The sequence below is a fragment of the Scyliorhinus torazame genome, chromosome 3, assembly GCF_047496885.1.
Source record: "Scyliorhinus torazame isolate Kashiwa2021f chromosome 3, sScyTor2.1, whole genome shotgun sequence".
Taxonomy (NCBI): domain Eukaryota; kingdom Metazoa; phylum Chordata; class Chondrichthyes; order Carcharhiniformes; family Scyliorhinidae; genus Scyliorhinus; species Scyliorhinus torazame.
In genome coordinates, this window is record NC_092709.1 from 127,243,627 (window position 1) to 127,261,334 (window position 17,708).

At 41.3% G+C, this 17,708-nt stretch overlaps 1 protein-coding gene across 2 annotated transcripts in view; it reads left to right on the top strand.

Annotated features, from left to right (window-relative positions):
- Nucleotides 1–17,708, top strand: part of LOC140408670 (inactive ubiquitin carboxyl-terminal hydrolase 53-like) — a 212,925-nt gene that overhangs the window by 192,353 nt on the left and 2,864 nt on the right. For both annotated transcript variants that reach the window (XM_072496188.1, XM_072496187.1), the window contains 2 exons: nucleotides 10,530–10,593; nucleotides 10,718–11,700. In XM_072496188.1, the coding sequence (XP_072352289.1) occupies nucleotides 10,530–10,593; nucleotides 10,718–11,699 (1,046 nt within the window). In that variant the 3' untranslated portion in view covers nucleotide 11,700. The remainder of the gene's footprint in view (nucleotides 1–10,529; nucleotides 10,594–10,717; nucleotides 11,701–17,708) is intronic.

Sequence of the window (17,708 nt, forward strand, 5' to 3'; positions counted from 1 at the left end):
TCTTGACATTAAACAAGGAGGGCATGCAGTTTGCCAAAGTGCTGTATTTTTTTTCCTAGTGTTGACAGGGCTCTGCTGCCTCCATCGGTTGACTATATGCTATTGCTTTCTGATGAAATTGTATTAATGTGACTATATTGTTCATAAATTGCAGTTGTTTACGAATTAGTTGAAAACATTGTGCCAAGAGCTAGTCTTTCAAACATGAATACTCTACTAACAACATCCTAAAAATTAGTGAGAAAAGATTTTGCCAACCGGTTCGTTAAATGGAACTTCATGATTTGCACAGCTATCTGTAACTAGTTTGAGTTATTAACAAATGCATAGATCTGAAATGGTTCTCTACTCAATTTTAGCTAAGGTTATTTTGAAAGAAGCGGCAGTTGTTTATGCCTGGAGAGATGATCTCTGCTACCTCATTTGTTTAAAAAAAAATCAGTGATTACTAATTAAAGATGATTTATATTACATTTATCATTTGAGTGAATTCATTAAATTATTAGCAAAGAATCAGTGCTGTGTTGCGTCATAGTTTATCTTATCCGGGTTAGTGTGTTCCCATTCCAAAATCTCCATGGCACTTATGGTATTTTATTTCCGTGGTAACTGGGAATGTACTCGTGCTTACAGCAAATATTCAAAATTGTATAATTGAGCAATTTTAGTTGGGATCAGATGAATAGTTTGATCTAGGGTATAATTTATTGTTTAATTAAGACTTTGACAGATTTTCGATCTCGTGCAGTTGACAGTAATAGTACTTACAGCACAGAAAGGAGTCCATTTGGCCTGTCATGTCTGTGTAAGCTCTCTGATAATTCAGCAACTCCCTTTTCCTTTTCCCATTGCTGACTTTTTTCTGTTCGGATAAGTATCTAATTTTCTTTTGGAAAACCATGTTTTAATCTGCTTCCACCAAGCTCTCAGGCAGCACTATCCAGATCCTAACCTGATGTGTTTCAAAAGAAAATGAGCCAATAATTGTTTAAGAAACAACAAATATTAATCATTATCTGTCTAAGAATGAGCTTTTAAACTAAGAAATTTTGAATTTTGTCAGTTTTTCTCTTGTCAGTGTTCTAACCCAGGCTAAAATATGACTCATGCCAAAAATATTGTTTCTTGCAAGGTCAGAATGCTAAATCCATTAATATCAAGCACATGGTTAAAAATACATTAAGTATTTGTCAAAACCATCTCAAATAGAACATCAAGATGACAGATGCCATCATTTTTGACCTTTGCCATGACCCATGTTCATTTGCTACTGACTCCATCCACTAGTTCAGGTTGATCACGTGAAACTGGACATCTTTTTGACTGTAAACAGACCTAAAAGCCTACATCAGGAAAACTTTGCTTCCACCATTGCAACATGCCATGCCTCTCTTTCAGGCACTTCACTGCAAAAACTCATAGCCAGGCTTAACTTCCCTATTGCCTTCCTTAGTGATTCCCATTTTCTACCCTTCCTAAACTGCAACTTATCCAAAGCATGGTCAATCATTTCATGTCAAATAAAGCAGCTTAATTGGAAATCTCTTTCCTCCCATACTCATTGATCTACATTCATCTTTAAAATCTTGGAAGGCGTTGTTGACAGTTCTATCCATTAAGTGTCAACAACACCTGTTGAAGGTGTTGTTGACACTTGAAGCGCAATAACTTGATTACCGATGCTCAGTCTGGGTTCTGCCAGAGGCACTCAGCATTGATTCAAACATGGACAAAGATCTGAACTCGAGTGCTGGTGAGAGTGACTGCCCTTGAGATTAAGGCAACAGTTGACTGTTTGTGGCCTTAGAGAGCCTCAAAGAGCCCCAGAAAAATTGAAAAGAGGAAAACTTTCCATTGGGTGGAATCCTATCAAGCACAAAGGAAGATGGTCAATCGTCTCAGCGTGAGGGCATCACTGCACAAGCTCGTCGGGATAGTGTCCTCGGCCCAATCAGCTTCAGCTGCTTCATCAACGACCTTCTGTCCATCATGAGGTCAGAAGTGAGGAGGATCGCTGTTAACCATTTGCGATTCCTGTTTGTGCTGAAACTGTTTGTGTCTGCATGCAGTAAGATCTGGATAATAAGTGGCAAGTAACATTCGTGCCACACAAGTGGCTGGGAAGATAATCTCCAACAAGTGAATCTATCCAACTCCTCTTGATGCTCAATGGCATTATATCGCTGAATTTCCACATTGTGGGAGTTAACATTGACCAGAAACTGAACTGGACCAGCCATACAAATGCTGTGTCTGCAAGACCAGGTCAGAAGCTCAAGATTCTGTGGCAGATCAGCCATCCATTACGCACCATGATTTTCATTTCCATTGAAGTCAGTGGAACTCAGTCTTGCTGTATGTGGAAGAAAATCCATTTAAGTTGCTTGTACCAAAGAGCAAAGAAAAGTACAGCACAGGAACAGGCCCTCCAAGCCTGTGCCAATCATGATGCCCTAACTAAAATAAAAACCTACTGCCCTTACTCAGTCCATATCCCTCTGTTCATGTATCCGTCCAGATGCCTCTTAAATGTTGCTAATGTGCTTGCTTCCACCACATCCACCTCAACAAGAAGCATTTTGTTTGTACACTATCGTTGAGTAAGCTTAGATTTTTAAAAACAAACTACAGTCAACAAAAAGCAAAGTTGCTTGCAGCTTCCCATTAAGCAGACATTACAAATTGTAATATTGTTTTGTAGGCATCGTTTTTTGAATGTTTTGTTACCAAAGGCACAAATTGGACATGAAACCTGATATGGCCTCAAAAGGAATGCCTTCATTCGAGCCTAAAAATGAAATTTATGCTTAACGTGAGATAATTATGAAGAATTTAATTTATTGCAAATTGAACTATTGCGGTCTCACCTATCCTGTTTATTATGCAGTAACAGTAGCAAACAAAGAAGTGGGAAGTGCTGGTGTGTTTCTCAAACTGGATTTAATTTTACTTCAAATACATGTAGAAATAAATTGCATAACTAATTATTAAATGATCAATGCACACCAACAATATTTTTTAAAGTCACTTAGAAGCCTGTGTCAATATTTGATAGGTCACTTGAAATAGAATGATGCACAAAAATGCATCAATTATGAATTTTATCAACGCCATATCGGGTTGATTTTTATTGCCATAAACTTTTGTCCGTGAAATCAATAGCTGCTAAAAGTTTAAAAAAAACAACGGGCTAGATTCGCCGTTTCAGGGACTATGTTCCCATGCCGTCATGAAAACTGTGGCCTTTCATGCCAAAAAAACTGGCGTCAAAAGACCACATATTCATAGCCCTGCAGAGCGCTAACGGTGACCCATCGTGGAGCTCACAGTTCCAGCTGCAGGTACGGGCACTGCACTTCCGGGTCAGAGGCCGTGCATGCGCACGGTGGCGGCCGTGCCGTGCTCCATGGCGGACTCAGACCGTGGAGCTGGACCACGAAATAGTGCCCCTGATCGGCCACGCGCCCGACCCGGACCACCTGGCCAAAAATATCCTGGTCCCGTATGAGGCCCCCCCCCTGCCCTCCGATCGGCCCGACTGAGTCCGCAGTCGCCTTGCGAGTTTCCTGAACGGCTGGGACCATATTAGATCCACGCCGTCGGGACTTCGGCCGGTCGGAGACGGAGAATAGCGGGGCGGGCCTCTGGCAATGGCCGCAGGTGGGCGAGTACGCGCTTTTCGGGGGCCAGAGAATCGAGGAACCAGCGCCAGTCCTGATTCCATGTGCGGAAATGACTTCTCCGCCCCGGCGTCAGACACAATTTTGGCGTCGGGGTGCGGAGAATCCAGCCCCAGTTCTTCAAATTAACATTTCAAGAGCATTTAAGTTAATGTTAATAACCAGAATATGAAATTTCAATTGGCAGATGATCAGATTTTTTTAGTCTAGGTCGATATTATTTAATCTGTCGTGGTGCAAATCTCTCATTAGCAGCTTTACATAGTGTTAATGTGATTCTGCTCCTGTGCCCCTGTCACAGCCCATCCACTCGGATACCCTTTATTCTGCCTTTTGTCATTTCTATACTGCTCTGCTCCAATACCTCTTTCCTTGCTCACCTCGTTTCATTCAGCATTAGCTTGTCAACATTCCTGAACCTGTTTTCATTTTAATTCTAGTTTTTAAATCCCTCCCTTATTGCACCATCATCTAATCATAAAGTGTATTTAATCTATTCAATAGGAAGTGTAAATTTTAAAATATGTTCTGTCTAATTTTATTGTGCAATTAAACAACTTTAATCAGTTCTATGTCAAATTTTAAAAATCCCCTTTTGCTAGTTTTCAGTAATTATTGTTTTTCAATTACTTATCTCTATAGACCATTTTTGTGAAGTAACCGGTTCTGTTAAATTATTCCTCTGGAATATATATTTTTTTAACTTCATTTGTAGCGTATCTTGTTTCAAACATCCCAAAGTGTTTCACATACGACAAATTCCTGTGAACTGCAGTCACTGTAGCTTTTGGAATAGCATGGAATCAAATGCTCTACTCTTGAGATCATCCTGCGTCTGGTAGATTGTGAGATGTGTTGCTGAGCCTTATTGCAGCTGTCCTTGTACCAAATGCGTCATGAAAAGGGAATCTGGTTGCAGGAGGCTATATTGCACGGTGGCTGTATTCAAGGGCTGACCAGTATCCAAACTGATAATCAGTGTAGCTTTTCTTGTTTTTGAATTTCATTTGGTTTGCAGTTTGTTATTTTTTTAGCTCTAGATCAACAATCGCAGTTTAACTGATATAACATGCATCTTTAATTTAGAGGCTTGTTCACTATTGCAACTATGGGAGGTACGGTAGCACAGTGGTTAGCACTGTTGTTTCACGGTGTCAGGGTCCCAGGCTCGATTCCTGGCTTGGGTCACTGTCTGTGCGGAATCTGCACGTTCCCCCAGTGTCTGCGTGGGTTTCGTCCCACGAGTCCCGAAAGACTTGCTGATAGGTAATTTGGACATTCTGAATTCTCCCTCTGTGTACCCGAACAGGCACCGGAATGTGGCGACTCGGGGATTTTCACAGTAGCTTCATTGCAGTGTTAATGTAAGCCTACTTGTGACAATAAAGATTATTATTATATTATTTAGTCAAAGTTTCTTCAATAAAATAGTCATTTTCTGACTGAGAGCATTAAGCCTCGGAATTGCTGTTTTCATTTTTTTTACATCGTATCCTTTGACTAATTGCATTATTGTTGTATCATGTGACAGCCAGAATGGTAGCAGGTGGACCATTTAGTAGCAATTTTCCTGTTCTGTTTTAAAATTAGTCCAAAGTTGTGCCGTGTCCTCAATTAGTTTAAATGGTTAAAATCACCTATTGCAATTTGCAATCAAATGCACTTGTGATGCAATCTTGTATTTGGTGGTGTTGATGGAAGCTCCAGAGTGATTGGCTACTTTATGAATGACTGATCAGAAGACCAAGATTCACTTTTGTTAATCTAATAAATGAATGGATATTTATCCCTCGGAACATTCACATTTTCCTAGATTTGTTTACTTGTTTCACCAGTAGCCTTACCTTAGTCTTGCTTACAGCGTGATGATAACACCTTGAATAGTTTTACTTTTAGTCAAGTAAAAATAATGAACTCTTGAGTTATGTCTTAATGTTGTTAATGATCATTACACATAGCAAGAGAGTCAAAAACATTCCTATACTATTTTGTTCTAGTTTTAAACTGATTAAACAAGTCATACTAGCCTGTCTAAATCCATTTACAGTTGTGAAATTGTTTTATTGTTCTTCTATCACATGCAAAATACTATTTCATAGTGATAGTAAGTTGCCTTTTTAAAAAATTAAATAGCTTGAGAGATATACTATCCTCATCCATTATGTCTGGCATTTTTAAACCATGCTTCATTCTACAGCAAGGCTCAATTTTCTTGACTGTGAATGGCATAGAGACATAGCAGGCTTGTGTCCACGATTGTATGCAGATTGCTGAGGATTCTGGATGCACCAGATTGCATGCCAATGAAAATTAAAAATTCAATTTTTTAAATGTTGTATGGTTTTGGAGATTTTAATACATTTACAAAGTGAGAGTGCATTGGATGCATGCTGAAATGTATTTCATGTCGATTTTTTTAAAGCTTTGTTTATGTTTTACCCCCTGCTGCTAGCTGTCATCCACCATTGTGAAAGTTTTTATTGCAGCTGCAGTATCATATGACAGAGCAGGTTTTTCCTGTTGGTAGCACTGCAGCTCAGAGCATTTTTCATACCTGAAATTGTAAAGTTAGCTTTGAGATATATATAAAATACATTGTTGCATGGGGTAATATTTCCTCTTAAGGGCTGGAATGGTGTGCAGTCTTAAAATTAAATCCGTATGCAACAAAAATGCATTAAGCCAATATATTTTTTCCTAAATAGCATTAGGAATGTTCCGAGTGTATTCACCAATTGCCAGCCTTAGTTGAATGTTCCAATTGTCACTGCTTCAGTCAGCAGGACCTCACTTACGTGCTGTACTGAGGCAGTGTTCCATTTTCCGAGCTACTGGCTTTCAGTTTCTACAATAAATTGAGGCTCCTTCTCTCCTGCGTAGACTTAAAAGATCTCAAGGTATTATGGGAGTTCTCACGATGTGTTCATCCTGCAAAAAACATCTGGCAATTTATCGCATTGCTATTTGTGTGAATAGCACCACGTTTTAGGAATGATACCTTGAGAGGGTGCAGAGGAAATTTACCAGAATGGTTCCAGGATGAAGGATTTTAGCTACACGGTTAGGTTGGGGAAACTGGTGTTCTCCTCGAAACAAAAAAACTTGAGGGGAAGCTTAATAGAGGCGTATAAGATTATAGCTGGTTTAGTTGAGGTAGATCAAATATAATTGTCTCCATTAACTGGTGCAAGGACTAGGAGACACAGATTTAAAGTTTGGGCAAGAGATACAGGGCTAATGAGAGGAAGAACTTGTGATTCTTCAGTGAATGATAATGACATGGAATATGCGTACTACAAGAGTGATGGTGGATGCGGAAAAGCTCAATGATTTTCAAAGGAAATTGGCGGAAACTCAAAGAAAATAAACTTGCAGGGCTACGATGGTACAGTGGGGAATGGGGCTGACTGAATTGCTCTACAGCGAGCTGACATGGATTCAATGCGCTGAATGCTCCCTTTCTATGCCAGTATGACACTTGCGAATCTGTTCTTGTCTAATTTCCCTGTTTATACTTGATGTTTGCAATAGCAAAAAATAAAGACTTAAATGGGTTGAGAAACAATTCTAAAGTTGATTGTGACTTAGTTCAGCACAAACCCACATATAGCTTAATCCTGCCTAGTAATGGTTACACTAACACCTGCCCATGATGCTTTAGAGGAAGGATAAGCTTTGAGCATACACTGTGGATGAAGGAAGGCAAAATCTGCTCAACTCAACAATGGGTTGGGAAATGAGCCAAATTAACACCAGTGTTCCTAAAACCTGTTCTCTCTGTTGCTTTTATTTTAAGTTTAAACCTTTTTGGAATTTTCTCTGGTGTCAATTAGAATTTTATTTCCAGAAATCCCTTGAGTTTCCAATGTAGACTTCATCTGCAGAAGGGGCATAAGATCAAGTTGTGGGGGCTCCTTAGCATATTGCCAGAAACATAAAGGATACCAGATTTCCTGATAAAACAAATCACAACCAATCTTGTGGCTTGGGCATATAATTAGGCCTTCAAATTGCTGCACCTCAAAGCTTCATATCTGTACGGCAAAATAATTCTGATTTTTCTAAAGAAAATGAGTGGAGTCACATGAGTGGCAATGGAATCAAAGTAATATTAGAAATTACATTTCTTGTCCCATATTTATGAATATTACAGGTGCAATTCATCGATTGTGTTACACCCATCGTGATCTGGCCGTGCCAGATGAATCCCGGAACACTGAGGACTTGTTTCCACAAATGTTTTTTGGGGGGGGGGGTTCTTGCAGGCCATCAGAGACCCCCGAATGGTCAGGGCAGAATAGTACCCCAGCACTCCCCTTGGCACATGGGCACTGTGACAGTGCTGCCCAGGCATCGTGGCAATGCCGTCCGAGCACCCTAACAGTGCTGCAAGACACAACCAGAGTGTCAGACTCGCCGTGTCAGGGATCAGGCCCAGGGGCGGACGGGGGGCCTTGGCCACAGGGTGGGGTTCGTTGGGGCCTTGACAAGGTTATGGAGGGTGGTCTGTGAGAGCCGTTCAGGAAATGAACTGAAGTGTGGCCTCAGCGGGGAGAAACTTCCTGAGGCCAAACAAAATGGCAAACTGCCATTGAATAGCGGGGTGATTAACACCCTGCCAAACGCACACAAAAATGGACTTTATTTTTGTCCACTGAATCACGCCCACTGAGGTCACTCATTTGGATAAGTAAATAAAGACAATCTGCCATGGGAGCTCATTGTGCAGCTGCTATGTATTTTAAACAGATATGTATACTGAGATTGTGGGAGGGGGAGAATTTTTTAATGTCTTTTCCTCCCTTCCCCAAGATATTTTGGAATCCGTATTTCTGAATTGTTATTGGAATAAACTGAAAAAGTGAGATGATTGTTGCCGGCGATAGGTAGTAAACTTTAAGATACTGCTTTTCAAATATCCAGGTAGACACTTGTGAAATAAGACAGCTGATGGGTACGTGCAGTAAATAGGAAAGAACTAATTAACCACATCTTGGGTTACTTTACACAAGTAATTGGATAAAATAATATTCTGACTACTTTGATTGGAATTATGTAGTTGGTCAAATGATAGTTGCATTTAATGTCTCAATAAACACCCATTAAGAAGGGGTGTTACCCCTGCTGTCCTGCCAATTATTTATCCCTGAAATCAATGGGGGCAGCACAGCTGCCTTACAGCGTAGGGGACCTGGGTTCAATTCTGGCCTTGATGACTGTGTGGAGTTTGCACTTCCTCCCCTTGTCTGCGTGGGGTTCCACTGGGTACTCCGGCTTCCTCCCACAGTCCAAAGATGTGTAGGTTCGGTGGATTAGCCATGCTAAATTGTCCAAGGATGTACAGGTTAGGTGGGGTTACGGGGATGGGGCAGGGTAGTGACCCTAGGTAGGGTGCTCTTTCAGAGGATCGGTGCAGAGTCGATGGGCAGAATGGCTTTCTGCTTGCACTGTAGGGATTCTTTGACACTCAACAATTAAACAGACTATCTAGTCATTATCAAATTGCTGTTTGTGGGTATTTGTTGTGCACAAGTTGGCTGGCGCTTTTCCTACATTACAACGGTGAGTGCACTTAAGAAATACTTAATTGGCTATAAAGCAGTTTGGGGTGCTGTGGTCTTGGAAGACACCATATAAATACAAGTCTTTTTTCCTCTCCCCATCCCTGTAAACTTCAGTTCATCCAGAACCTTGCTGTCTGCTCCTCCATCAGCCTTGTACCTATTGCTTTGCAATGGCTCCTGGTTCCTTTTTTTAAAAAAAAAAATCATCTTGAATCTGTGCCACATCTGGAATACTGCAAAATGTTAACATTATCACACCAAAGGAGAGCTGTGATAGTTCTAGAGTAAACTGCACAACTTTACCAAGGTCATGACCGATGAGGGATCTAAGTTATTAAGGACTTGGTTATTGTACTGGATTTGAAAACCAGAATTTAAGAGTTCAAATCCATGATGCCAAGTTGTGACATTGAAGTTATACAAAACCTTGAAATGTGTGGCTACTACCAGAAAAAAGTGACACTCAGGTATGCGCTGAAAAACACAACTAGTTTGTCTAGTCCACACTATGTTGTTGAATCCAGGACCACCATCCACTTTTCAGGGCAATAAAAATGCAGCCTTGCCAAAGTTGCCCATATCCTGTGAGAAAGTTATTATTTTTTTTAAATAACACTAATTTGGAATTGCCATGGTTTGATTCCTTCAAACAAAGAAAATTTGAGAGGATGTAATGAAGATGTTTAAAATGACTAACTGAGTAGCCACGGTAAGCAAATTATAAAAGAATTAGATGAGTGGTTTTAATTATGCGAAACGTTGGATGCATTAAAGGATTATCACAGAGTATTGGAATAGGAAATACTGTTCCAGAAGTGCTGATACATGCTAAATTGGTTATAACATTTAACAATGCTGGACACGATTATTTAAAAATTAAGAATATAAAAGATATAGGCTTAAAAAATAGGATAGCCTGGCAAGAGAGCAGGGAAATAATATTGTAACAGCAGTCCAAGCATTGTCGAAAAAAGGCCAAATGGTGTGTGATGAATTCTGTTCCTATCTGGGGCAAGAAAGCATTCATGTTTTTCAAAAGATAACTTCTGATATCTTTCGTTTTCCTGGGGAGAGTACATTTTCTATGCTTTTGCAAACGTTTAATCCATTCACAGCTACACAAATGATGATATCTGCAAGCATCTTACAATTGTCAGTTTGGTTTCTGAATGTTTAGTATCCAGAACAGTTAAGTATTTATTCTGATTGCACGATAAGAGTAAGATCTAGTGACTGTGTGCAGTTAGTTATGTGAACTAACAAAATTGCTCCTCTTCAATTACAGCTGAACTACAAGAAAGAGCAACCAAATCAAAAGATTATATTGTTGAAGGACCTAATGTGCAAAGGTAATGCCGTACGTTCAAGTAAGAAATTCAATTTTAAACATTTCTAGCGAGGAATATTTTGAACATACTGAGGGAGAATTTGAACTTGCAACGTTAAGTTAACCTTATTTTATTTTATTTTTAGATCACAGTCAGGTACGGACAGGTTTGGTAAAGGACAAGTATCACCTTCATTAGAAAGAGCCAGGAAATCGGCTCCATTCCCTAAACAAAAGACTTTGTTCCAAGAGTCATCAGGAATGAACTTACCGAACCACAAGTACAGTAAGGAAAATGCAAATCTACCACAGCAGCAAGTGAAACACCCCTCCACAGCCAAACCTACCCCAAATATTTCAGCCAAGTACAACAGCGAAGATATATCTGTGCCATGTGACCATACATTTCCATGCAAGGACTTGAAGAAGGTTGCTTATGGGGAAAATTCTGGTCACAATTTTCAAATTTCACTTAATTCTGCAGATCGTGGATTTCCTTCCCAGTCTCAGCATGTGGAAATAAATGCAGCAGCATCACCATCTATGTCACCGGTGCATTTGCATCCAACAAGCCGTTCCTCTGGTAATTCTCAGTTCAATCAGTCTGGGGTACTAGGCTCATGCCATGGTTGTGGAATAAGAGATCACGTCCTAGAAGCTGCTCATCAAGAAATTTCATCACCACCACCTCTGCCTCCAAAGATGTATAATCGGAGAGCCCAATCAAGTTTGCACAGCAATCTTGTCAAACCAGTAGATGAACTAAGGGAGCAAAAGGAAAATATTTCTATTTTGACTAAAGTGGCTGCATGTGTAAAATCTAAGTTTACAGATGATGCAACGGTGCCGCTGAATGAGGTGCCGAAAAGGATTTTTGATCGAGGACAGGTTTCAAGTCCTGCAGAAACCACAGATTATGAGTTATCACATGATAGACCTGGTGATTCTGCAAAGCTTGAAAACAGTGCTGCTTCAGGTCTGGATAAACATGTTGCTCCAACAACCTATTTTTCTGTGGATAGTTGCATGACTGATACTTACAGAGTCAAATACCATGAGCGACCTAAACTCTACTTTGCAGATATGAAAGCTAATGAATCCGAGGAGGAAGCAGGAAGTCCCTTTTAAGGTGTGTTGGGTCTAACAATTAAAACTAGTTAAACAACTGTTGAGTTCCTGAAATATTAACACCCATTTCTCCTTCAGATAATGTTCAATCTGCAAAGTATTTCCAATGTTTTATAGCTATTAAGTATAGTCTGAATATATAGAACATACAGTGCAGAGTGAGACCATTCGGCCCATCGAGTCTGCACCGACCCGCTTAAGCCCTCACTTCCACCCTATCCCTGTAACCCAATAACCTTTTTGGTCACTAAGAGTAATTTATCATGGCCAATCCACCTAATCTGCACGTCTTTGGACTGGGAGGAAACCGGAACACCAGGAGGAAACCCACGCCAACACGAGAAGATCGTGCAGACTCCGTACAGACAGTGGCCCAGCGGGGGATCGAACCTGGGACCCTGGCTCTGTGAAGCCACAGTGCTTTCCACTTGTGCTACCGTGCTGCCCACTATATAGGAATATTCCTTAATTTAATTAATTAGGTATAATTTAGTTAGAAAGATTGCAGACCGGAATTAGTTTTCTAGATTGTGAATACATCATATCCATAAAATAAGTTTGCAAAAAATGTTTGAGATGGAGGAAAACTCACAGCTCAGTGAATGTTCAAAAGCTTTCTGAATAGGAATTGTAGCTGAATTTAAAAAGTTGTCTCGTACATCTCAGATGGCAACAACTTGTATTTACAGGAGTACATCAAAGGAAATTTAGGCATGAAGCCACCTAAGAAAATATTAAGTGATGCAGAGGTTTCACAATATGTAGGTTTTAAGATATGTCTTAAAGAAAGAGAGGGGCAGAGAGGTTTGGGGAGGTCTTCCCAGAGGAGAGGATCCAAGCAGCTGAAGGCATGTCCGTTCATGGCTGAGATTGCAATCAGCGCGGCGCAAGATGCTAGAGTGGGACTATAGAGATCTCGCAGAGCTGGAGAAATTTATATAATAGAGGGAAATTGTTGTGGAGGGATTTGAAAATGAGAATTTAAAAATTGAGATGATGCTAGATTGGGAGCCAACATAGGTAAATGAGGATAGGTGTATTGGGCAAACAGAACTTAGTGCAAGTTAAGATATGGACAGCAGAGTTTTGATGAGTTCAAGTTTATGGAGGTTGGAAGAGTAGAGGCTGGTCTGGAGTTGATTAGAATAGTCAAGTCTCGAACAAGCAGAGGACAACTAAAAAAGTAATAGAGGGAGAAGAGGAAATACGTGAGTGTAAGCTAGCGAGTAACATAAATGAAAATTGCATGATGTATTTTTCGATATATAAAAGGTAAGAGAGTGCCAAGAATGGACATTGGACCACTGTAAAATGAAGCTGGAGATATAGTAATGGGAAACAAAGAAATGGCAGAGGAACTGAATAGGTACTTCGCATCAGTCTTCACAGTGGAAGATACCAGTTGTATACCAGAGAGTCGGGGCAGATGTGAGTGTAATGGCCATCACTAAAGAGAAGGTTCTGGGGAAACTGAAAGGTCTGAAGGTGGATAAATCACTCGGACTGAATGGACAGCGCCCCAGGATTCTGAAGGGAGATAGCTGAGGAGATTAGGGAGGATTGGTGGTGATCTTTCAGGAATCACTGGAGTTGGGGAGGGTCCCAGAGGACTGGAAAATGGCGAATGAACACCTCTATTTAAGAGGGGAGGGAGACAGAAGACCAGAAATTATAGGCGGGTTAGCCGGACTTCAGTTGTTGGTACGATTTTGGGGCGGCACGGTGGCATAGTGGTTAGCACTGTTGCCTCACAACGCGGGGACCCGGGTTCAATTCCGATCTTGGGTGACTGTGTGAAGTTTCAACGTTCTCCCCGTGTCTGCATGGGTTTCCTCCCGGTGCACCGGTTTCACCCCACAGTCCAAAGATGTACAGGTTAGGTGGATTGGCCATGGTCAAATTTCCCCTCCTTGTTCACGGATGTGCAGGGTAGGTGGGGTTACAGGGATGGGGTGGGGAGAATGGGCTAGGTAGGGTGATCTTTCAGTGGGTTGGTGCAGACTGGTTGGGCCGAATGGCCTCCTGCACTTTAGGGATTCTATGAGTCCATTATGAAGGATGGGATTGTGGAGTACTTGGAAGTGCATTGTAAAATAGGGCTGAGTCAGCATAGCTTTGTTAAGGGGAGATCATGCCTGACACATCTGTTCGAATTCTTTGAGATAACATGGACGTTATGGACATAATCTATTTGGATTTCCAGAAGGCCTTCGACGAGGTGGCGTACAGAGGGCTGCTAATTAAGATAATAGCCCTTGGTATTGGGGGCAAAGTACTGGCATGGATAGAGGATTGACTGACTGGTAGAAGGCAGAGAGTGGGGATAAAGGGGTCTATTTCAGGATGGCAGCCGGTGTTCTGCAGGGGTCAGTGTTGGGACCACAACTATTCACGGTAGGTCAGGAACTGAGGTGATGGTGAAGAGGTACAGGTTCGGTTATAGGCAGCTTTTGAGGAGTTTTAAGTCTATTGAGCGCTGAATGTAAGAAATCAGCCTGGAGAGCTTTGGAGAAGGTGAGTCTGCAGGTAACAAATCTGGCTGAGTTTGTGTTAGAGACAGGTGATATTATGGGGTTGGAAGAAGATGGCCTTTGATGCAGAGGATATAGAATCCCTACAGTGCACAAGGATATCATCCGGCCCATCGAGTCTACATCGACCCTCTGAAAGAGCACCTTAACTAGGCCCACTCCCCCAACCAACCTTTGGACACTTAAGGGGCAATTTAGCATGGCCTATCCACCTAACCTGTGCATCTTTGGACTGAGAGGAAACCGGACACACGGAGGAAACTACGCAGACACGGGGAGAATGTGCAAACTCCACATAGAGAGTGACCTGAGACCAGAATCAAACCCGGGTCCCTGCCACTGTGAGGCAACAGTGCTAACCACTGTGCCACCATGGGAATGTTGCAAACAGTCTGGTTCAGCTCCCAAAAGTGACCTCGTATCTAAACTGCATATCAGTTTTGTTTTTGATACCAAATTTTCTTTAAGTGCTTTGAAATGTGAAGCTGTGATGCATGTCATATAATATTGCATCATTCCTTCAACTAATTCTACTTGAAAATAGCCTTTTATAAATTGAAACACGGGAGCTGTGAATCAACTGTTCACCCATTAATACAAGTAATTGCAGCATCCATTTTATGAATCCTGTCAAATTCCATAAAACTGCCTTAATTTCCAGGTTACAACTTTTGGTAACATTATGCATTGCATCAATCAGATTTTTCTTAACGGTTGAGAGTTTCCATTTAGCCGCAAATACCAGGCGGATTAATCAGTGCTGGTACAAAGACAGAGATATGATAAACACAAGTCAGGAAATTTAATATATGTTGCATTTTATAAACATTTGAAATTTAATCTAGCTAATACTGAACAAGTGTAAATTAATTTTTTTTTTAACCTTGTGTCAGTTGCAGTGTCAATTGTTAACACAGTCAATTCTGAGTCAAAGTGACAGGTTTAAGTTTCACTCTGGGACTTGAGCACAAAAATCAAGATGGCATTCTAGTGCATACTGGACAGAACACTACACTGTCAAGCCGTCTTTCAGGTGATATGTTAAGCCCAGGCTCCGTCTGCTCTCTCAAACCGAAAATAAATTCCCATGGCATTATTTGAAGAAGAGCAGTGAGGTTATTCCTGGTGTCCTGGTCAATATTTCACCCTTGGTCAAACATCAAAAAAACAAACTAATCTCATTGAGTTCTGAACCAGTCAAATTGCACTTGAAGCATTAACTCTTGTTTCCCTCTTCATGGACACTGCCAGATCTGCTGAGTTCTTCCAGCACTTTGTTTTTATTTCAAATCTGTATCATCTGCAGTATCTTGCTTTTAATCCCATTGATATTGCTGTTAGTGTAAGAATTGGCTGCCATATTTCCTGCATTACAACATGACTAGACTTCAAAATTACTTAATTGACTGTAAAGTGCTCTGAGATGGTCATGGGGAGTGCTATATGCAAGTCTATTTTTTTGAATGAATGTCAACGTTAATATCCCAAATAAGGAAATGGAATATAAACAGAAATAGAATGCCAGTGTGTAGTAGTGAGTTAGGCTATTTTATGTTTCACTAGAAGCAACACTACAGCCAAATCACAACAAATAACACATTTGGCAGAAATTACCAGGGTGATCAACCATCCAAGATTTTCTGAGATTATTCCAGAATTTGGCTTTTGCTCTCAAGGCCTTCTCTTGCTGCTGCCCTTACATCTTCGGTGTATGGGCATGCGCACTCGAGAGATGGTGTGGTGTGCATGTGCAGACACTCAACCGCAAGGGAGAGCACTGGCCTACAATCTCTGAGAGTTATCCGGCTTCGGCATGTAGGTGTTTGGGGTTGGGTCATCATGCACTGGGGGAATGCCAGGTCTGGACGGATGGCAGCAGTACTTGAGCTCGACTCTGGGTGGAGGGGAGGGGCTTTGTTCGAAGTAGGGTCCATAGGCAGCGATGGCATTCTGAGGCTGGATTTGGAGGAGGGGAATCCAGCAATCCTGAGGTGGAGGGAGCAACAGGCAGACACTAACATGTAGTTCAGGAAGCCTGAGAGAATAGAGGGCGGGGATGGTGGTCAGTCATGTTGGGCCTGGACCAGACCCCAATTTATATTAACTAAACGGAACAAGACCCCCAACCATTTTTCAATTTGTAAACTGAGAGGAAAGGATACTCCACTCCAGGGTGATTCCACAGACAACTTCGGGAACTTTTATATTATAGTAAACTTTATTATTAACACAGGATTTATCCCATTAACACCCAAGGAAAAACAGCTTTTCAATAAACAGTTAAACATTTCTTAAAAAATAGAAAACGGGTCTTTCAGCTCACTTTCCCATCGATTCCCAAAATTTCAATTAAGCAAAATCCACACACAGATCGAATGTGACTTATTAATACAGTTAACACTCAGTGGCTTACAGATTTATTCACAAAGTCCTTAGGAGAGAAGCTCCTTTCCTCAGAATCACAGAATAATGTAACGCGCAGAAGAAGACCTTCGGCCCATCAATCTGCACCAACGCATGAAAAATACCTGACCTGCCTACCTAATCCCATTTGCCAGAACTTGGCCCATAGCCTTGAATTTATAACGTGCCAAGTGCTCATCCAGGTACTTTTTAAAGGATGTGAGGGAACCTGCCTCTACCACCCACCCAGGCAGTGCATTCCAGACTGTCACCACCCTCTGGATAAAAAAAGTTTTTTCCTCAAGCCCCCCCCCCCCCCCTAAACACCCTGACCTTGAACTTGTGTCCCCTTGTAACTAACCCTTCAACTAAGGGGAACAGCTACCTATCCACCCTGTCCCTGAGCCTCATCTGGTCGCCCATCAGTCTTCTCTCTCCAGCGAAAACAGCCCAAGCCTATCCAACCTCTCTTCATAACTTCATAACTTAAATGTTCCATCCCCGGCAACATCTTGGTGAATCGCCTCTGCACCCCCTCCAGTGCAATCACATCCTTCCTATAGTGTGGTGACCAGAATTGTGGCTCACCAAAGCTCTATATAACTTCAACATGACCTCCCTGCTTTTGTAATCTATGTCTCAGTTGATAAAGGCAAGTAGCCCATATGCCTTTTTCACCGCCCTATTAACCTGCCCTTCTGCCTGCACAGATCTATCAACAAAAACAAGCCAAGATCCCTTTATTACTCGGAACTTCTCAATGCCAGGCCATTCATTGAATACTTCCTTGTCAAATGACTCCTTCCAATGTGTACCACCTGTCACTTTTCAGGGTTAAATTCCATCTGCCACTTATCCGCCCATTTGACTATCCTGTCTATATCTTCCTGTAACCCAAGACACTCAACCTCACTGTTAACCACCCGACCAATCTTTGTGTCATCCGCAAACTTACTGATCCTACCCTCCATATAGACATCTATGTAATTTATATAAATGATAAACAATAAGGGACCCAGGATAGAAAGCAGCCATCTGCCATCACCCTTCAGTTCTGCAATTTTACAATCAAGTG